Source organism: Pecten maximus, chromosome 8 (assembly GCF_902652985.1).
Source record: "Pecten maximus chromosome 8, xPecMax1.1, whole genome shotgun sequence".
Lineage (NCBI taxonomy): Eukaryota > Metazoa > Mollusca > Bivalvia > Pectinida > Pectinidae > Pecten > Pecten maximus.
Window position 1 is genome coordinate 31,708,393 of NC_047022.1, and position 23,812 is coordinate 31,732,204.

Sequence of the window (23,812 nt, forward strand, 5' to 3'; positions counted from 1 at the left end):
ACCTGATAAGCGATTACACAAATTTTACAAATATCTTGTCGTTGTCAAATACGAAGATCATTCTTTTCGTAGACCTGTTTCTTTATTAAACAGTCATTAGAGCTGAGAAAGATAGGCCTGCATTTAGTTTGATTTAGTATTTCTTATAATTTTCATTGTTATTTCAATTTTGTTCATGTAAGTAAGCTATCAAACTTCAATGATTCAAAGTTAATTTGGAAATTGTCACTTCATCCATTCTTATTTGCAGACGTGCCATTTTATGAGTTTAACCTAAATCTATGTGTTAATGAAGCAAAAGATGCTTTTATTTCCTTTCTGGAAAAAAACTGGACTTACATTTGTTCTTCTTGTACTTTTTCAATAAAAATGAAATAAGAAAATGCCATTCCATCATTTTGTGGTGTTTGCATACTTTGTATCCATTAAGGCAATGAACAGTGGTTTTAATGTTGTTATAGTCGATATGGCAGCAAGATGTATGGTGGGCAAATGACATGGGAATCCGTTAGGGTTACCATGCTACATTTGCCCACCATACATCTTGCTGTCATAACGACTATAACAACACTAAAAACACTGTTCAATACTTATATTTACATTGTCTTACCATTTTCATCAACTTTGAAAAAAAACTAAACCAACACAAAAAAATCCTGCCTTTTTCAATGTCCGAGGCACTTGGTGTTATAGGCGTATGGTGGCAACTACCTCTTAGCATTGTGTCAATGGGGAAATGCGGAGCAAATGTAAATATAACTTGATATTTGATACATCAGTGTGACTTCTGTTCAAACACTCAATGTCAAACAAAATTACTTTCATCTAAATACATGTAGTATATAGTTGTTCTTATAGTTTTTACCAAATTTGACCTTATAGTAACATAATTTAGATTCTGTATTATTTCTGACTAGTAGCACTCACATTTTAACAAATCCCTATTGCCATTTTACTCTCAATATGAAATTGTTCAAAAATAACTTTTTCTTGTTGATGTTGATATCCTGACTTTTATATCATATATTTGTTTGTGTTCATTTCAGGTATAGTATACATGTATATGATTTGTCTCAGTAAATCAATATGTATGAAACAAAGGAAATTAAAAATTAGGATAACATACACGTTATCAAAAAATAAAATTCAGACACATATAGGTCATGACATCCAGCTGACCCTTGCTATTTAGCAATTTCAGAAGTCAATTCTCTATTTCTCAGAAATGTGAAGGGTTAAAACCTAAGTCAAATAGACTTTCTATTGTGTCCTGGATGCCCTGTACATGTAGGTATTGTAGTATAGTATTGGGATATTGCATCCATTTGAGCTTCCAAAACATCAGAAATTAACAACTAAATGTATAACAATTAGCACCATACTAACAAACATATTGGGTATTGCTAAGCAATACAAGTCCCCTATAGCTACCAGCCCTCACTAAAAAAGTGAGTGACCTTCACCCTTTACGGACAAAAATAAGTGTCCGCTGTCCGAATTAGGAAGGTGTCCACTATATACATGATATTCATATAGTGATGTTCATTGGGGATTCCTGAAACTGTCCGTTATGGACAGGTGTTCGCTATATAAAGGTGTCCTATTACAGGTTCGACTGTATGTTATTCCAGTAATATCTTTATTATGGCTAATTTCAACAAATCTATAGTAGCACCATTAAAATGTTAAAGTTCAACTATTCTATTCACTTGTGTTATGTTGCATTTCAGACTTTTTGACACAAACCAGTGTCCCCATTTCTTGGCTCTGGCGATTTTCTTTTTGTTCCCTCTTACCCAATTATTATTGATGATAAGTGGCTTCATTTCTCTTCTATCTTTCTCTGTGAAATCAATATACCATTTTCCATCCACTATTTTCTTATTTGAAAACTCATATAATTTAATCTTTTTTTCTTGTTCCACAATAGTGGAGAAAAATACCTGATCATTTGTTTCATCAGCAACAGTTTCTTTGTCTTTGAGATTTGTTAGACTATTATGAAGCTTATACATTCTCTCTGACAACTTGCCCCACACTTTCAAAGTTGTCTCTTCAGGCATCAGACACATGAACCCACCAAGATAGCCATGCTTGTGTGTTGGCTTGACGACCAAAATGTCATGATTTTTAACTGCCTGAACAATCTCAGGAATAGGGTTATGTATCCATAAACAATCCGTCTCAAAAAGAAGCAGTGGGATTTTGTTTCTGAGCAGTAAGTTTATTGCCTGTGTCCTTAGGTTCATCATCTTTACATACCCTGCTTTACTATATTCCTGGTCACCTTTGAAATCACCAACAGCTAGGTGGATGGTATGAACTTCTGGCCAGTCCCGCTTGAGAAGGTCAGTAGAATTTGTGTCCATGGTAAGTAGAAGGACACTAGCATGGATTCCCATAGGCTTGGTGTTACACAGCCAGCTGTATGTAAATGGAATATAAGCCTCATTCAGCATCCCAAACAACACCACATCTGATTTCTTCATAATATCATGTCCATGTCTTACAATCTCCTGAGAAAATGTTTGTTCTTCAAATCTGTTAAAGTAAATTTCATACGACCTTTCATGCAAGTGTTTGGCCCTGACTAACATACTGGCAGATGTGTTTTCAAGAGTAGCTGGCTGGACTGACCATTGTCTGAAGAATATGTACAATGCCAATACACAGATTACCAGTAATGGCACGATCACTCTCCTCATTTTGAAGTTTATCTTGTTCATATTCATGAACCTGGAAATAAACCAAAAAAAGAAGTAAGTTAATACCAAAATAAAAATACATTTTAATTTGTACTCTTTCGGTCAGCATCATTGTTTTCTTATTATAAAAGTCAAGGAACACTGTTATACAATGTAGCTACGTACTGGAAACCTCTGACTCGGTGAAAACGTCATCATTTAATGTCTGAATTACACATCACAAATACTTTCAATATAAAAGAAATACGTTCACGTTTAGGACAAATTCACTTTTCACAACTATGATCCACTAACATTTATAAAAAGAGTACTGTGAAACACTATATTATGCCTTTACACCAAACGCAAATGTATTATAGTATCAAAATTAATAGGGTCATATACACAGACAGGATTAAAATACTGAAATAAACAAATGGTAATAATGTTTGTAAAAACTAAACAATGAAATTTCTGCTCTGAAAAACACTTGTGTATCATCATTGAATATGTAGCAGATCTCCAAACAAAAAAATTAGTTGTTCTGCAGAACTTATTTGTTTACTGCTTGTGTTATATCACTTTGACAACAGGTAGAAATCCCCCCCCCCCCCCCCCCCCCCCCCCACAAGCTCCAAAAAAACCCCAAAAAAACAAGATTTTCCATCATAAGACCACTGTTCATCGAAGATGTAAAAAAAAAAATTTTAAAGTCATCTCAGCTCAATTTGAAATTAAAATACAAAAATTGTATTTGATAGTTGCAAGCCAGTGTTTTTAAATTCACAACACTGAATTGTTCAAAATATCACAACCACTTAATCTATCAAATGGTTGATATATCATCTTAAAATTGGGAAATCACTGCTCTGCCTCAGCATACTCCAATTCAGGGAATGAATATGAGTTACTTCCCTTTATACACTAATTGACTTGACATTAACAGTTATTATTAATGACATTATCTGACTAATTAAAAATATTATGATTTTATCTTCAAAATTTTACTGAACTACTTAAACTTACCTGGTGATCTGTGTTCACCAAGACATGCATTTATGCAGCAGACTCATCTGAAAATAGAAGTTAATTTCTAATATCAAACTCTGACATAATTACAATTGTATTTATAATTATCAAACAGTAATTATGCAACTGTTTTTCTTATCCTAACCCCGAGATGAAAAACCTTCAACTTAATATAACCCTTAGACTTTCTTATAACTATGTTGATCTTTCAATTGTTTTTATATGTTTTTTTGTCCTCAAAAAATGAATTACATATAACAATTATTTCAATATCTTGATTAGAAAAGTTCAGGGTTAGTGTTGGAAAATTCGATTAGGTTGCATAAAGCCAAAAAGTGCAAAATGCATTTTTAGTAAAGGGTTAAAACTAGACTTAAAAGCTTTCTGAGGAGCTCCCCTAACCCCAAGGGTTATTTTCTGAACATTTACCTTCCCTAGCCCCCATCAAGGACTCGGTGGGCACTGGGGAAAAAAATTGACTATTGGGGTATACATGTATGTCTGAGGGCCAAAGGTCCTTCTGATCGCTACCAATTTTTTTTATGTGTTATTAGATAATTTTTTTTCCCTAGTTCAATTGCATTCAAACTTGTCAGGAAGTTGCTCTGTCTATTGATAAAGAAGTGTGCATAAAATCAAAGCTCTAGCTTTGCTAGTTTTTGAAAAATCGAACAAAAAACTTGCAACCATCTTTTTTGGACATTTTTGGGCCCTTTTTCAAACGTGTTTCGACACAGCCGTATTTTTAAACATTCTTATACCAAATGATACTGCACTATTGTAACATTTCTATCCCTGTCTCGGTAACAATGTAACTTTGGGAAATGAATGTCCTATAATTCTCACATGATTACAGACATATTTACATTTTGTTTATTACAGCCCAATAATGTGTGTTATTCAATTTTTCTGGAATCGTGTGAATAAAAATTGGCTCGCGCCTATGGCGCTTGCGTTATCACTAATTTTCGAAAATCCTGGATCCGCGCATGATCCCGAATGATTGCAAATGTGCTATATTCATTTTCTGGAACCCCCTACCAGGGTGCTACCCTGGACCCGCTGGGCGGCCCCCAGACCACTCGCAAAAAGGAAAAAGAATCGGCTCGCGCCTATGGCACTCGCATTATCACTAAATTACTGGAACCCCCCCCCCCCCCCCTTTTTTGAAAATCCTGGATCCGGGAATCGTGATTCATGTTTTACTATAAATAATATATCCTGATTTGCGTATTTGCGTAAATAACTTATTTTGTACTACATAAATTATCATGGGGATGTTGAAATGATAAGTATTGGCTAATTTTGAGACGGCATACGATTTGTTTAGTGTGTAAACTTTAAGGTTAAAAAAAATATATTGCCTCCCCACACACTTTTTGACGACTTCCTATGCCACTGTATCTGATTATGTTAAAAGTTTGTAGGATCATTTTTATTAATTGTTGGCCTTTGTTTGCAAGATTGAATCATTTTTTACAGCAGTTAGCCTAAGGAGGTGAAAATAAACGAAGAGGATTCTTTTAGAAATCTAGAGTGATTGTTTTGTGTATTATGTAATAAAGTCGTAGGCAAAATGGCTGCTGTCAACTATCGAGAACAGACAAGAGTAGGAAGACATGCTGTCAACTAGCGAGAACGGACAAGAGTAGGAAGACAGAGATATCCAGTAAAATAACAATTTTATCATCATTTACAGTTTTTGCCACAGTTGTCTACCTTTGTATCGATTTTCTGAAAAAAGAATCAATATTGTATCAGGAGATGAGAATCGACAATGCATCAATATTGTTTGTAATGTTACGATGACAGCTCTAGTGTCCCGCGGGAAAGGAGATCTGAATGATTTCTCTCTCGTCGAAACAAAAAACTGAAAGTCAGTTCAAATTACTTAATTCTTGAAATATCCACACAACCCATGTTAAAGCCTCAAAGCCCTCATTCCTTTAAAAGTTACCATTTCTATTTTTCCCTTTGACTGACGAGGTAAACGTATTTGGCAAATTTGATTGGATTGAGATATTTTGTTGGTTACCTAAATCGGAACCCGAATTCAACATCAAAGATTATGCCACTGATTCCTGCGCTTTCTCAGCACATATATTTTAAGAATTTTTCGTCTTCCAGATGTCTGTGAAATATGTAATATTTTAAGGGAAACAATTCAATATCTTCTGTATTTTCTAAGTGAGTATTAGTCTGTATAAACTGCAGTACTTAGTTGTTGCATTTTTTTTATCATAAAATTGTATCAAAACTTGCATTTTATTAATAAAATTTCATAATTAAAAAATCTTACTGTGTCAACCTCTTTACACCTTGACCTTAAATTACTAGATATTATGATTAACAAGGCATCATGATAAAGTTATCATTGTAAAGTGTGTATCAAAACATTTATGTGAATGAGGGCAGGTTCCATTCTGTTTGTATTATAGAACTTTCAAAAATCTATGTGATGTTCTATCTATTACAAACTTCCACATTAGTCATTATAGTTCTCATTGTTTAATTATAGCATACAGTGAGGACGTTAAGTATACCAAAAATTCCCAGGAGTAAACAGATTTTGTAATTTGTTTCTTTGTGTGGAAAATGAAGCCCGTTTTCATTACTTGTCCAATATGCACTGATCACTTCAGATTAAAAACCTGGATGTTTATAACGTATCTCAAATAATAGTCTAAGTGAGTGATTCTGCTTCTTATATCCTTCAACCACAGACTTACATATACATACTGATATTATGTCCGTGCTTCAATAAAAACAAAAACAAAACCTAATTAACACATACAAAATCACAGATAATATGCATATATACGTCGCAACTTTTAATTGTAACTAGTTTATATAGTGATATGATTGTCTTCTAGCTTCGTGCTAGTTCCCTTTAGCTTAGTCGGTAAAGCAGCTGTTCAGTAAAGCCGGGGGCCGCGGGTTCGATCCCGATGGAGGCACACTACTTGCTTTTCTGTTACATTGGTTGACCACTCCAAGTGTAAGCTATGTACATGTATATAGGAAAATGAGAGGCTTCGTTGGGGATAAAACCTCGGTTAATGTGTGTTCGGGATGAACACGTTTGAAAAGTGAGGAATAGTGGGCAGGTTTAAATTGTAAATAGTGTACAAAGTGATATGGTCGCCTTGCTTCTAGTGGGAGATTTACCCTTTATCTCAGTCGGTAGAGCGGCGGACCAGTAAGCAGAGGATCGCGGGCTGGATCCCCTGTGGAGGTACACTATATTGGCTTTCCTGTTATATATATCATGAAAATCTTGTTGTATCGTCTGCACTTTTACGTTGTTACGTAGCATATGAATGTGGCAGTAGAATACTGATGTCATTATGCAGGGCAATCACGGATATGATATGTACGACCATCTGGAATCCGACAATGCAAAGTGAAGACAATGTAAGTCACATCAGGACAAACAATAAGAATTTCAGCCGATATACGTATATAGATGTAATACAATTTCGGAATTTCCAACTCCATTTCGGTCATTACCATATCCGTGTGATACATAGTTTATGTTACAAGGTGTTTTACATGTTAAGATTTTTTTTTTTTTTTTGAAACGGGGGAGGGGGGGGGGGGGTTATAATCTACAGTCTATATGTATTTGGATTAGGAACTACTATTGGCTAGTTCTTATATTTTGCAGAGACGCGGTGTGTTGTTGACTGTTGTACATGCCACATCTGGTAGAAGTTGGAAATAACAAACCGAAGGTGGACAAACCGTCCACCTTCTGATTGCCCTGTCTCACCTTTTCCTCTTCACCTGATTGATGCATGGGGCTTAACGTCCTTGTTCCGGGCCTAAGACACACATTTCCTCTTCACTTCCTGATGCTACAAGGCCTAGTCTAGTTGATGTTGATCAACAAAAATTTCTCAAACATACTAAAGATCCTGATGCGCTTGTTAATTCCACCAAAATATAAACTTAAAGACGAAACCGGAGAACGTGATCCGGAAGAGGCACAGTCAGACCCCTTACTATTTTCATGACGTACTTCATCGCTAATCAGTATAAAAAGATGGTTTACATACGAAAACAAAAGTTACTATGTATTCATGGAATATCATTAATCCAGTTTCTTAACTTTTCATGTTAAATGGGTTTATTTTTACGAGAAGCTATACCAGTATGTTATATGTTTCTGAAGCTATCAAAAAAAAGTTAACAAAAAAGTACACTGGTATTAAAAAGAAATATTTAAATGAAAGCAAATTAAAGGGACACTTAGCGTTGGTAATGAGAACTTTCGCAAGATTCTAGTGTTTTATTACATACTTATCGACGGGATATCAATAAATCGATTTATGGATATCAATAATCATTTTTTTATTTCCATAAATAAATTATGGAAATCAAAAAATAATTATTGATATCCATAAATGAATTGTGGAATTCCATAATTCGATTTATGGATATCAATAAATTTATATTTTTAGAAATCAATAAATAGGCACATTTGTTAATATCAATAAATGATTAGTCTAATTGATATCAGAAAATGATTTATGCAAATCCAAAAATGAATTATTTTATTACAAAGCAACTAGAATGATCCAACACAGCCTTGAATAGAAAATTTTGTTCTTGGTATAGCCAGAGACGTATATATATATATCTGATATATACGTCTCTTGTATAGCGGGAGGTCTCTATTTCTTGCATTGCATATTTTTTTTTTCATTCATGCTATTAAAGACCACATAATTTGTGATTAGATAGTTTCTTATTTATTAAGTTTAGTATACTACTAGTATCTAATACATGTACATTGTATATGAATCGTGGACTAGGAACCTTCACCTGTACTCTATCTAACCTCGAGTATGCCAATGTTTAACATCAGTGTGGGAAGGGAGATAGCAGTTATCTCCCTTCCCACACTGATGTTACAGGTGAAGGTTCCTAGTCCACGATTCATATATATGTATTAGATACTACATGTATAGTATATCTTTTCCTAAACAGGTTTTCCCCGAAACGTCTCCCCTGACACTGCCTCACTCTTTACCATATGTTTGGAGGTTCGCTTTTGTGATGAAGGTAATTATTGGTTCTGTATTGTACGGTATACAGGTAAATCATACTTCGCACATTGTTAGGATAATGTAACCGGTTTTGTGCAAGTGTGACATTTCAGTATGACAGCACTATAAATCACATCCATCAGTGACATTATGATTCGTCGATAACGTCCTTAAATGAACTTAAAGTTTAATTAATAGGAGGCAAACCAATACAAAATCAAATTAAACCAAACACACACTCCCTGTAAGGAAAGTCATGTTAGTCAAAAGACATGATTACAGTAGGTAAACTTTGAGCCGGGATTGACCGGATGTGACTCTCACACACAGCCGGTTTGTTTCTATAATGTACAAACATAAGAGGACACCGATATCAAACAAGAAAAGCCTTCTATGTATATTTACTGTATAATTCCAACTTGGAACAGGAAAGTAACCCGATATAACAACGAAGACACATTTATTCCATGTTGATATCAATCCAGACATGAAATCAATGAATGAGTGAAAGGTACAACATGGATTTATCACCGAGAACGTTTTCTTTTCTCAATACAACAATTAGTTTTGGATTTGGTAGTGCATGACTGGGGATTTTATGAGAATACAGTGCACAGGTAAGGCACTCTGTAACAAAGCCGCCCTTTCGTAATACCATACACACATTGCACGTGCACAATGTGAGCACCAAAGATACGACCATTCGCTCCGTTGTCCTAGACATACACATGAACTTTTTGCGTTTGACATTTCCCTAAAGGCCACAGAGCTGTCATTTTCAAGGCGGATTTACTTTCCTTTAAAAAGTAATTTTGGTTCTTTTTAGATAACAGGGAAAGGGATTTGAATACGTATCCAGCTCTTTACTGAAGCAATCTACCAAAATATCTAAACGTCATTTTTGTTTAAAATAACAGAAATTAATTTAGACTATTACTCATAAACGATCTTATACCAGAATGATATTTGTGGATGTTTTTCACTCCCGTGTCTGTCTTACAGCTCGCAAAGGGACTACTTTAGCAGACATACCTAAAGAATTACTAAAAAACAAAAACAGAAAAACTCAGAGACGGAAGAATGCTATCAAAATATTTCTTAAAGATAACCAACATTCGTGTATAGTGCACAAGTGTCTCATCAGCGTTCAATTTTCTTTCTCGACTGAGTTGATCTCCTGGCCAACAATCAGTGTCATATTGAGGCGGAGTATTCTTGGTGCAGAAAGTGCTTACATCACTGAAAAATATACGAGAGGCCAGACGTAATCTATCAGAGAAATTGGTTTGAAGTATCCTGCCTGAGGACACCATAACAACAGAACAAGGCCACAACAATAGAAAATGACAACAACCACACAACCGGACAGCACCACACACCAGGACAGCAACCACGGAACAGGACAACAACCACAGAACAGGACAACATCCACAAAACAGGACAACAACCACGGAACAGGACAACAACCACAGAACAGGAAAACAACCACAGAACAGGACAACAACCATATGAACAACAACCACGGAACAGGAGAAAACAACAGAACAGGACAACATCTACGAAACAGGACGACAACTATGGAACAGTACAACAACCAAAGAACAGGACAACAACAAAAAAAAAAAAAAAACCAGGACAACAACCACAGAACAGGACAACAGCCACGGAACAGGATAACAACCAAAAAACAGGACAACAACCAAAAAACAGGACAACAACCACAGAACAGGACAACAACCAAAAAACAGGACAACAACCACAGAACAGGACAACAGCCACGGAACAGTACAACAACCAAAGAACAGGACAACAACCACAGAACAGGACAACAACCACAGAATAGGACAACAACCAAAAAACAGGACAACAACCACAGAACAGGACATCAACTATGGAACAGGACAACAAACACAGAATAGTACAACAACCACAGAACAGGACAACAACCACAGAACAGGACAACAACCATAGAACAGGACAACAGCCACGGAACAGTACAACAACCACGGAACAGGACAACAACCATAGAACAGGACAACAACCACAGAACAGGACAACAACTATGAAACAGGACAACAACCACGGAACAGGACAAAAACCACGGAACAGGACAACAACCACAGAACAAGACAACAACCACAGAACAAGACAACAACCACAGAACAGGTCAACAAACACAGAACAGTACAACAACCACAGAACAGGTCAACAAACACAGAACAGGACAACAACCACAGAACAAGACAACAACCACAGAACAGGTCAACAAACACAGAACAAGACAACAACAACAGAACAGATCAACAAACACAGAACAGGACAACAACCATATGAACAACAACCACGGAACAGGAGAAAACAACAGAACAGGACAACATCTACGAAACAGGACGACAACTATGGAACAGTACAACAACCAAAGAACAGGACAACAACCAAAAAAAAAAAAAAACCAGGACAACAACCACAGAACAGGACAACAGCCACGGAACAGGATAACAACCAAAAAACAGGACAACAACCAAAAAACAGGACAACAACCACAGAACAGGACAACAACCAAAAAACAGGACAACAACCACAGAACAGGACAACAGCCACGGAACAGTACAACAACCAAAGAACAGGACAACAACCACAGAACAGGACAACAACCACAGAATAGGACAACAACCAAAAAACAGGACAACAACCACAGAACAGGACATCAACTATGGAACAGGACAACAAACACAGAATAGTACAACAACCACAGAACAGGACAACAACCACAGAACAGGACAACAACCATAGAACAGGACAACAGCCACGGAACAGTACAACAACCACGGAACAGGACAACAACCATAGAACAGGACAACAACCAAAAACAGGACAACAACCACAGAACAGGACATCAACTATGGAACAGGACAACAAACACAGAACATGACAACAACCACAGAACAGGACAACAACTATGAAACAGGACAACAACCACGGAACAGGACAAAAACCACGGAACAGGACAACAACCACAGAACAAGACAACAACCACAGAACAAGACAACAACCACAGAACAGGTCAACAAACACAGAACAAGTACAAACAACCACAGAACAGTCAAACAAACACAGAACAGGACAACAACCACAGAACAAGACAACAACACAGAACAGTACACAAACACAGAACAGGCAAACAACACAGAACAAGACAACAACCACAGACAAGACAACAACCATAGAACAGGAAACAACCACAGAACAGGACAACAACCACAGAACAAGACAAACAAACCACAGAACAAGACAACAACCACAGAACAAGACAACAACCATAGAACAGGACAACAACCACAGAACAGGACAACAACCACGGAACAGGACAACAACCACAGAACAAGACAACAACCACAGAACAGGACAACAACCACAGAACAGGACAACAACCACAGAACAGGACAACAGGAACAGGACAACAACCCAAGAACAGGACAAACCCACAGAACAGACAACAACCATAGAACCGGCCAACAACACGGAACAGACAACAACCACAGAACAATGACAACAACAAGAACAGGACAACAACCACAGAACAGGACACCAAACCACAGGACAGAGACAACAACACAGTAACACCCAGACAAACAACCACGCAACAGGAAACAACCACAAAACAGGTAGAACCAACCACAGAAACAGGACAACTACCACAGAACAATGACAACAACCATAGACAGGACAACAAACACAGAACAAGACAACAACCACAGAACAGAGTCAACAACACAGAACAGCTACAACAACCACAGAACAGACAACAACCACAGAACAGGACAACAACCACGGAACAGGACAACATCCACGGAACAGGACAACAACCACGGAACAGGACAACAATCACAGAACAGGACAACAACCACAGAACAGGACAACAACCACAGAACAGGACAACAATCACAGAACAGGACAACAACCATAGAACAGGACAACAACCACAGAACAGGACAACAACCACAGAAGAAGACAACAACCACAGAACAAGACAACAACAACAGAACAGGTCAACAAACACAGAACATGACAACAACCACAGAACAAGACAACAACCATAGAACAGGACAACAACCACAGAACAGGACAACAACCACGCAACAGGACAACAACCACAAAACAGGACAACAACCACAGAACAGGACAACAACCACAGAACAGGACAACAACCATAGAACAGGACAACAAACACAGAACAAGACAACAACCACAGAACAGGTCAACAAACACAGAACAGTACAACAACCACAGAACAGGACAACAACCACAGAACAGGACAACAACCACGGAACAGGACAACATCCACGGAACAGGACAACAACCACGGAACAGGACAACAATCACAGAACAGGACAACAACCACAGAACAGGACAACAACCACAGAACAGGACAACAATCACAGAACAGGACAACAACCACAGAACAAGACAATATCCACGGAACAGGTCAACAAACACAGAACAGGACAACAACCACAGAACAAGACAACAACCATAGAACAGGACAACAACCACAGAACAGGAAAACAACCACGGAACAGGACAACAACCATAGAACAGGACAACAACCACAGAACAGGAAAACAACCACGGAACAGGACAACAACCACAAAACAGGACAACAACCAAAAAACAGAACAACAACCACAGAACAGGACAACAACCACAGAACAAGACAACAACCATAGAACAGGACAACAACCACAGAACAGGAAAACAACCACGGAACAGGACAACAACCATAGAACAGGTCAACAAACACAGAACAGGACAACAACCACAGAACAAGACAACAACCATAGAACAGGTCAACAAACACAGAACAAGACAACAACAACAGAACAGATCAACAAACACAGAACAGGACAACAACTACAGAACAAGACAACAACCATAGAACAGGACAACAACCACAGAACAGGACAACAACCACAGAACAGGACAACAACCACAGAACAAGACAACAACCATAGAACAGGACAACAACCACAGAACAGGACAACAACCACAGAACAGGACAACAACTATGAAACAGGACAACAACCACGGAACAGGACAACAACCATAGAACAGGACAACAACCACAGAAGAAGACAACAATCACAGAACAAGACAACAACAACAGAACAGGTCAACAAACACAGAACATGACAACAACCACAGAACAAGACAACAACCATAGAACAGGACAACAACCACAGAACAGGACAACAACCACGCAACAGGACAACAACCACAAAACAGGACAACAACCACAGAACAGGACAACAACCACAGAACAGGACAACAACCATAGAACAGGACAACAAACACAGAACAAGACAACAACCACAGAACAGGTCAACAAACACAGAACAGTACAACAACCACAGAACAGGACAACAACCACAGAACAGGACAACAACCACGGAACAGGACAACAACCACGGAACAGGACAACAACCACGGAACAGGACAACAATCACAGAACAGGACAACAACCACAGAACAGGACAACAACCACAGAACAGGACAACAATCACAGAACAGGACAACAACCACAGAACAAGACAATATCCACGGAACAGGTCAACAAACACAGAACAAGACAACAACCATAGAACAGGACAACAACCACAGAACAGGAAAACAACCACGGAACAGGACAACAACCATAGAACAGGACAACAACCATAGAACAGGACAACAACCACAGAACAGGAAAACAACCACGGAACAGGACAACAACCACAAAACAGGACAACAACCAAAAAACAGAACAACAACCACAGAACAGGACAACAACCACAGAACAAGACAACAACCATAGAACAGGACAACAACCACAGAACAGGAAAACAACCACGGAACAGGACAACAACCATAGAACAGGACAACAACCACAGAACAGGAAAACAACCACGGAACAGGACAACAACCACAAAACAGGACAACAACCAAAAAACAGAACAACAACCACAGAACAGGACAACAACCACAGAACAAGACAACAACCACAGAACTAGACAACAGCTACAAAACAGAACAACTACTACGGAACAAGGCTTTCTAAGATCTGAGTTCTCCAAGATTACAACAGTAACCCTCTTGAACATTTCCAACTTACGAACATTTCCAACTTACGAACCACATCTGAATACCTTGTTATGGGTTTCAACTTAATATGACTATTTTGGAGACGGTCTACAAAAACATGGAAGCTACGTGTATTAGTGAGATAATTACTGGCTGAAATACCTTATTGTTACCGACAATTTCAAGCTTATTGGGATAAGTCAAAGCACAGTAATATCTGTGTGTGTTGGCCATCCGTGTATGACCAAAAGACTACATTTAACAATACCTCGTACCCTATATATTGAACTGCTGCTTATAGTCACTTTTGAAAAAGTTTGATCAAGCACATCGTGTTATAATGTTCCAAAAGGATGTATCTGTAAGGAGGGGACTACAATACACAATATTAACTCCTAATTATCCTACAATAATGCAGGAGACCTGGGACATTTACATTTAAGTAAAACAAAAGGCGTGTACTTTACCAAATCCAGTACAGGTATAAACTTGTTAACAACCTCTTCTGACAAAACAAGTTTTTAGATGATGCTGTTGCTTTTGTAAATAACTGTATGTTCGTGAAAGTAATTAAAACATTTCCTGGTCATTACAATGTATAAATGTAAATGGATGCGATTCGGTTCAGACACGACACCTTCTGTCGCTGTATGTTGATTATCAGGGGAAGAGGGTCATGTAGTTGATATTTATTCAATTTTAATGGTACTATGCACAGGCAGGACCAGGTGTATGTAAGTGTTGGAACATTATCACAAATTAATTACAAATGGAAAGTAAACCCGATCACCTTTAGTGTTATTATTCTTTATTTACCCAGATTTTAGTTCATTACATCAGCTTTAACGACATTGAGTTAGCAGCACGCGCCAATTTGTGCATTGTCAATAAATTTTAGTGTAAGATAAACAAAAACCCTTTGAATATTCATCATATCAAATCTAAATCTATAGCACGAGCTACAGTCGTAATTTGTTTCAAATATACTATAAGTACTACATGATTTTTAAAATGAAATAAAGAAAAAAAAAAAAAAAACTACAACAACAAAACTGGACAATGTAAGAGGTATAATCTCGAAAAACATAACATCACTACTCTCTCCTATTTTCGTAGGTGACACAATCTTCTGCCTTTTCATACTCTCTCACTCAAGTGATCATGTTTTCTGTTATTTTTACAAAGCCTAAAGAGGGAAACCAGATCCGGAGATCCGGAACACACAATATCAAATCAAATAATAAAAAAATCATAGAGGGGATTAACACAGGGACAAGTAAACACTAAACAATAGAGGGGATTAACACAGGGATAAATAAACACTAAATCATAGAGAGGATTAACACAGGGAAAAATAAATACTAAATCATAGAGGGGATTAATACAGGGGAAAGTAAACACTAAATCATAGAGGGGATTATTAACACAGGGAAAATAAACACTAAATCTTAGAGGGGATTAACACAGGGAAAATAAACACTAAATCATAGAGGGGTTAACACAGGGAAAATAAACACTTAATCATAGGGGGATTAACACAGGGAAAAAGTAAAACCCAAAATTATAGATAGTATTAACATCTGGTATAGGAAACGTATCACAAAGCGAGAGACAAAACTTTGAACAGGGAAAGCAAAAGAAGGATAATTAAAAATGAATAAATAAAAGGACCATAAGCGCCACAGAAAGTCACAGTACCTGAAACAGTTAACATGGCATCAAAGGAGACAATAAAGGAGACCAAATAGGGATACTACATCTACTATGTATAGACACGAACTACACGTGTACTCTAACAGGGCAACATGGAGTCGGAATACAAAACTTATCTGACACGCAGCTGAACAGGGAACATAAAATATAATGGACACATGAATCTGGAACAGGGAACATAAAATCTAATGGACACAGGAATCTTGAACCCGGAACATAAAATCTAATTGACACAGGAATCTAGAACAGGGAACATAAAATAAGGGGAACAGCAGCTTCAATGTAAGACCTACCAAAGAATAACGGATGGATTAAAGATGGAAATACGTCATCAACAAACTCTGGAACATCCAGCCAAAGGCAGAAACACTATACAGAATAGGGGACATCGAGCGGACATGATTGACATTGAGCGGACATGATTGACATCGAACGGACATGATTGAGATTGAGCGGACATGATTGACATTGAGCGGACATGATTGACATCGAACGGACATGATTGAGATTGAGCGGACATGATTGACATTGAGCGGACATGATTGACATCGAGCGGACATGATTGACATCGAGCGGACATGATTGACATTGAGCGGACATGATTGACATTGAGCGGATATGATTGAAATCGAGCGGACATGATTGACATTGAGCGGACATGATTGACATCGAGCGGACATGATTGACATCGAGCGGACATGATTGACATTGAGCGGACTTATTAACAGACATCTAAAACATGACACCACATAAAGGACGACAGTGAAACGGCCGCTCGTAAGAGCTGCAAATGTACATATTTTAGTGGTAATCCTATTTTAACGCTTTTTACGCTTAAATATATTCCGTTATATTATTGTGGTCCTTATTGTCATTTATTTATATTATTTTCTACGGCAAACACTGTGAACGCACCATTTTATAATCATTAATCTATCTAAATTCACTTATGATCGAAAAAAAAAGGATTCGGCAAAATAACGGTTTGGCAAACAACTAAAACAGGATAGGAATATTAACCTCATTATAAAATCAAATCTAATGACCAATAATGACATTCATACGTCAATAATTAAGATATTAATTTGAGGAAAATTAAGTATATGCTAAAGCGTGAAGCTCTATTAAGAATTTATAAATCATTTATATTACCTATCCTGGAATATGCGTGTGAGGTTTGGGACGGTTGCTCTCTGGTAGATTCAGAAAAGTAAGAGCGGACTCAGCGCGAAGCAGCTATAATGATAACTGGTTTACCTTGTTATGCGAAAAATGAATCTTTATATATTGAATCAGGACTGATAGAAGGGCCAGAAGAAAACTACAATTATTATACAAGATGAATAGTTATTTGACTACAAGATATCAATTAAATTTATTTATAATATGTTCAAAGTCAAACGTCAAAGTCAAGTCATAAGTCAATAATGATAATATTGCATCTTCCGGTTTTTTGTTTTTGTTTTTATTGTTTTTTTGTTTACTTTTTTGTTTCCTTTTTTGTTTCCTTTTCTTTTGTTTGTTTGCTTGTTTTTTCTAATTGAACTCTGTGGACAACCCGGTAATGTTGAAATCTGGTCATGTTGGTGTTTTTCATCAGATAAGACTGCATGATGTAAATTTTATGGCATTTTAACAGTTTCACTTCACATGTATTGAAGATAAGATCAGACATGTTAAGACAACGAGATATATCTTAATCCGAGAATTACGTGACTTGATTACGTTTTATATATTAGTAGGGAACTAACAAATCCATCCATGGAGTCCAGACTAAAGATAATCTAAGGTGTTAGAATATTGATTAATGCTTATTTTGATCAAGACTGGGTGAATGATTTTATGTTTTTTATCATGTTTTAAATTATTTATGGTATCGTTTGTTTGGAGTTTGAAGGGAAAACACTTATCGGATCAGTGCTAAGAGACCTGCATTGAAAGTTCGGGATTTAACAATGAATGGACTGGTAATCAATATATAGTACACCTGTCACCGTTGCATACAAGAGTATTGGTGATCGATGTTGACACACAAGATCAAACATCATACTGAAAACTGTGCTTAATGTAAAGGGTGGCCACACTTGTCACCTGTGGGTCAGATGACGGTCACTGTTTCTATATATATAACTTGAGGCACGTGCTAGAAAACGTTTATATGGATCTTCTTTCAAAAGAGTTTCGAACTATGAACCGCGTGTATTGGAGGTTAAGAATTTAGTCACATCATCTACAACAAGACACACCCCACTGTATCACAAGTTAGACTGATATACCTTAATGCCAGGACAACGACAGGATTTTGCAGACTTACCTAATGTCATTAATATTTGAGGAACATTTGGACGGACTGTTAAGTACATGTACAGTATATTGATTTCTGTTGTCTCAACGATGCTTGCGTTAATATGTCGTTTAAACCGAGAACATTATGGACAGATAAGGTTCAGATAGAGTAATTAAACACACAGCTTCTTCCCAAAGAGAGGATCACATCAAATTAATAACTTTCAATGGAATATGCTCCAGACTTATAATATCGTAAAAAAAAAAACCTATTGGATTCTGACATATGTTTAATTCCCCAAGGCGTAGTTTTTCATTTTTTTGGGAACCGTCTAATTCTCTGATTCTTCATGTTGTAAAACACGCAAGTCTGATCAGTATGAAATATAAGTAGTAACATGGAGACGATCCGGAAACCAATCAGTTCTATTGTTTACATACATCGACATCTGACTTACCGTTATAACTGCAAGCTACAATCAAGCTGTCTTAATATCTTATGTATGTGATGTATATCTTATCCCGACCAACAGATGTTGATATTTTGAACTTATTCCTTTTCTGATATTTCCGTTTTCTCCCCCAGATATCAATAGTTGCTGGAACATATGCTGTATCGAAACACAATTCCCAGCTGAACATTTCACCTTTCTCCTTCTAGGTTGTGAAGTGGTTTTCATGGAAATCAAATTTGTATACAGACTAAGATTTGCCTATTTGCTTTGTTTTTTATATTGATATCCCAAATTTACTTGGTTTTCTTGTCATGTTGCGCGCTCCTATTTTTTTCCTAACAGTTTGGTGCTTTCCTTATAAATATTTTGATATGGTCCCTCAACAATGTCCTCTTTGCAACCATCTCAGAAAATGGCGCCTTTAAAATGCCATCTTGTTATCGGGGACGTAAACTAAGAATATTGTCACGTTCGTGTGGACATGAAAACAAAGATGAAATAAAGAAACAAATTAGCTTCATCCATTACAAAAACACAAAGAATACTGAATATTAACGACACTTAAATGGATAAAGGGAGAGCAACATCTGTACAAAAATATATATTTCCATGGAGACCGTGATAAAATACTGGGATAATGAGACCAGGTATTCCGGAAATACTGTGGTATTCCTATTGACCTTAACCCGGTCGCTTTAGTGAAAGACAAATGTGCTATACACACGCCATTCACAGCCTTCAAAACAATCTTGACACCAGGACCACACATACATGTTTCCTGTTTGATAAACAAATCACCACAAACCAACCAATGATTTCCCTTATATCATCTCGCATTTGTCTCTTTTTCTGATACAACACTACAGCAACCACCCTGGCAGTGTGTGAGCCATCAGTATACGGTAAACCATTACGGTTGCATATTTCTGCCATCGAACAAGCTCAATTTTCTTTACTGTATTATGTTGCTTTATTGGGCAATTGTCACGTCAGATAGACGAATACATTGTTTTATTGTTTAGTGACGAAATGAGGATAGTATGTGTGTAATCTTATAAAATTAAGCTGGACTTGATGACGTGTACAGACGGTGAAATTAATGCGGAAACGCGTAATCATTATAAATCTCAAGGGCATTCATTGAAATTGATTGCAATTAGGAAACACGTTCACATATAGTACGTAACATCGCACGTGCTGTTTCATGTAAACTGGTGAACTGATGTAATTACAATTAAATTTCCTTGGAAACATCAATGAATATACGTTATTGAGAGAGACCCTAACCATGACGCAAATTACTGTCTGTCCTTGATTGTTGATGGCCTTCTGATATCGGTGTGTGAGCGAGGCACATTAAGCGGATTGTACAAGAAGCTCATCGATTTTGTTATTTGTTAGGTTTCACATTTAAAACATATTATTCTCTATATAAATATGGATATTTCTTTGATATGAGCATTTATTCATTAATTATCACATTCAATTGTCCACATAAAATTTGTAGATCAGTTCATGCGAGCACACTTAATACTATCAAGGGGGAAGGAAGCGCTTGATTTGATAATTTTAAACGTCACAATATCAATCGGTACAGGTAATAAACATTTTCAAAAAACACACAAGAAAACACCTTTCAATACAGTTTGTGAGTTAGATATAGTATAGTCGAAAATAAATAAACTGCATCACAAAGCTGTTTCGTCCCTCTAGGACTCATCGGAGATTTACTGTCCACTCAAATAAGATTAAAAGAAAAAAAGACACAGAGGTGCATAAACCGCTATTCTACCATGTTTGCTATGTAACGCCGGTTTTGATTGGATTAAAACCATGTATTATTTTCCAATAACCCACGCTCGTGCCAATAATACACGGCCGTGAGTCACGGCTGTCACAATTTTAAATATCTAATATTCACCCGTTTCATAAAAGGTTACTATAGCCGAGTGGGCTAATGGGATAGTCTTTCAATATACTTTTATCACGACGCGAGTTCGAATCCTACGGAGGCCCTCCTTTTTTTCTTTTTCTTTTCTTTTTTTTATCCCTTTTTTTTTTAATTTTCAAAATCAATGCCATATGATAGATACTCTTGATCGTAGTACTGTATTGTCTGTATATTTCATCAACAAATAATACAATACTCAAGAAATAAGGTTTTCCCGGGGTTTCTTTGCTGTTTTTCTATTAGAAAGAGGTCGATCTCAGAACTAAACAGTACATTGTAGAATAGAAATAATCAACTTTGACTCGTGTATTGTTGCAGGATATACAACTCGGACTCGGATATTTTGCAATTTTAATTAATAACTCAAGTCTGCGGCCTTCGTTATTAATTTAATTGCAAACTATCCTCGTCCTCGCTGTATATCCTGCAATAATACACGAATCATCGTTAATTATTTCTTAAATAACGTACAGAACATGCGTATAATTATGACTTAGAAAGCAAACATATGTTATTGGCATTTGTGTTTGTAACAGGTGCGAGGATCTAGCGAGAAAATGGCGTCTTAGAAATAATATACATACGAGTCCTTGACCTTACTGATGAATTACCATGAAGTCCATTAAGGGCAGTTTAAATCTGTGCTATATTTAGACTGTCGTAAAGTCACATAAGAAATATACACACTGCCTTACCGACTCCGTGTAAGGCCTAAAGTGACCATTTAACTAGGCATAAAAAAACATGTTTGAAAGGGTGATGCAACGCTTAGTTCTTAGTGTATTCATAGCGAACGTGATACAGGGCTTGTCAGCAAAGACCGTAATTACGACAATGACATACACGCACTCAGATTTTAAAACGTCTGTACCGAGGTTACGTAAATGATGGATTCCCCTAAATGTGATTTTCTAGAGCGTAGTAAATACCTGTAAAGCAGAGAAACATGTTTTTTGTTAGCAAACCATTATGATTTTACATTGTAAATATCAATGTTTAAATAAAACATATTGTATGTATTTTTCATAGAAATAAGGTAAGCGACTGGTTTAATATTTGGACTTGTTTCAAAGTCTGAAATCCTGTAAATACCGGTACTGAAATAACTTCATCATGGAAAGAGGACAAATCAAAACTGATGGGGCACACGTCACATAATTTCCAATAGATCTGCTTAAGCGAAAACTATTTTGACAGCAACTTAACGTCAAAGATTGTTAACTTGAAAGGAGATTATGGAAGTATATGATGAAGAGAAAACAGTATTTCCACACAACCCAGTAAAACATCTATAAACCGGAATTAGATAAACTGACTCAAATATGATAATTAGATTGGACAGTTATTATCTAATGTCCAGAACTTTACCAGATCTTTTAATTGTGGTATAAATATAACTCCTTCTTTATATATATATCTTCAAGATTCCACTCTCCCTTCCTTCTGGACTTGTATATGTTTGGTCCCTACATCACTGATGCGTCCTAGGCTGATCAATCAATTATATCGTGTAGATTTATGTATTATTAGGCATATCCTTTATATATTACTTAATATATATATAAAGGCCTGTTTAATTGAATGTATTTTGTATAGAAACCGTATATTCTTATATTACGAAATATGAGGTAGAAAGAAGACGATGAAATATAGATCAGTTCATGATAAAAAAAAAGGAGACAAAGTCCTGTCTGCTGTACATATGAGTATTCAATGTGTTGGGGAATGCTATGAAGGACAGCATAAGCCTGATTGACTGATCGCCTGATGGAGACCATTAAACACCGATATATCAAATGCTCAATGGTCAGTTTCAATGAATACACCGATACAAACACTTCTTAATTTGATGTATATGCACCTTACTGTAATAAGCACTATAGCAAATATAGTTGGCATCTATTTATGTAGCAATCTGGATAAAGTGTTCAATTTAAATTATTTTATTAGATGTATGATATAATGCATATATCATATCTTATATTTTTGTTTACTAAGTATGTTATATAATACTTTTCTGTTATAAATATTATTGTATGATTATATTTTTTCTTCATAAGATATCTCAGCTTTCTCATTAAAGATCAATATACAGGTATACAATACATTTGTGGGGATTTGAAAACAATTACTGACAATAATCATTACGTTCGATTTCAATTATCTTATCAAAAATATTCTTTTGGACATAGAGAATATTTTAGTTTAATAAATAAATAAGCTATCATATTACAATTATACATCTTTTAAAGTTTATATTCTTTTTTATCATTGACTGATGTATATACTATAACCGGGGTCTGTATTATAATAGTCTAACAACAGGTCAGTTGTCCATCAAACATGTGTGCCGTCAGACAATTACATGTGTTATAGGAATCCACAATGACTATCAAACAAGGTAACCCCCCTATGCTGTTGTCGAATTCTGTGTGTAATAACAGAATTCCTCTCCTCGTAGAATTTTTAATGTGTACACAAATCACAAATGTAGCTATAAAAAGATTTAATGTGAGTAAAGCTGAACTG

The 23,812-nt window shown here is 36.4% G+C and overlaps 2 protein-coding genes across 2 annotated transcripts; one reads left to right on the forward strand and one right to left on the reverse strand.

Moving 5' to 3' along the window:
- Window positions 1-747: 747 nt before the first annotated feature.
- Window positions 748-7,621, reverse strand: LOC117333510. Its single transcript, XM_033892832.1, has 3 exons — window positions 7,486-7,621; window positions 3,711-3,757; window positions 748-2,736 (listed from the first exon to the last, which is right to left on the reverse strand). The coding sequence occupies exon 3, from the start codon at window positions 2,730-2,732 to the stop codon at window positions 1,686-1,688; it is 1,047 nt and encodes a 348-aa protein (XP_033748723.1). The 5' UTR covers window positions 2,733-2,736; window positions 3,711-3,757; window positions 7,486-7,621; the 3' UTR covers window positions 748-1,685.
- A 3,856-nt stretch (window positions 7,622-11,477) lies between these two features.
- Window positions 11,478-14,612, forward strand: LOC117332273 (GATA zinc finger domain-containing protein 14-like). Its single transcript, XM_033891158.1, has 4 exons — window positions 11,478-11,580; window positions 13,212-13,610; window positions 13,758-13,933; window positions 14,328-14,612. The coding sequence occupies exons 1-4, from the start codon at window positions 11,478-11,480 to the stop codon at window positions 14,610-14,612; spliced, it is 963 nt and encodes a 320-aa protein (XP_033747049.1).
- Window positions 14,613-23,812: the final 9,200 nt, after the last annotated feature.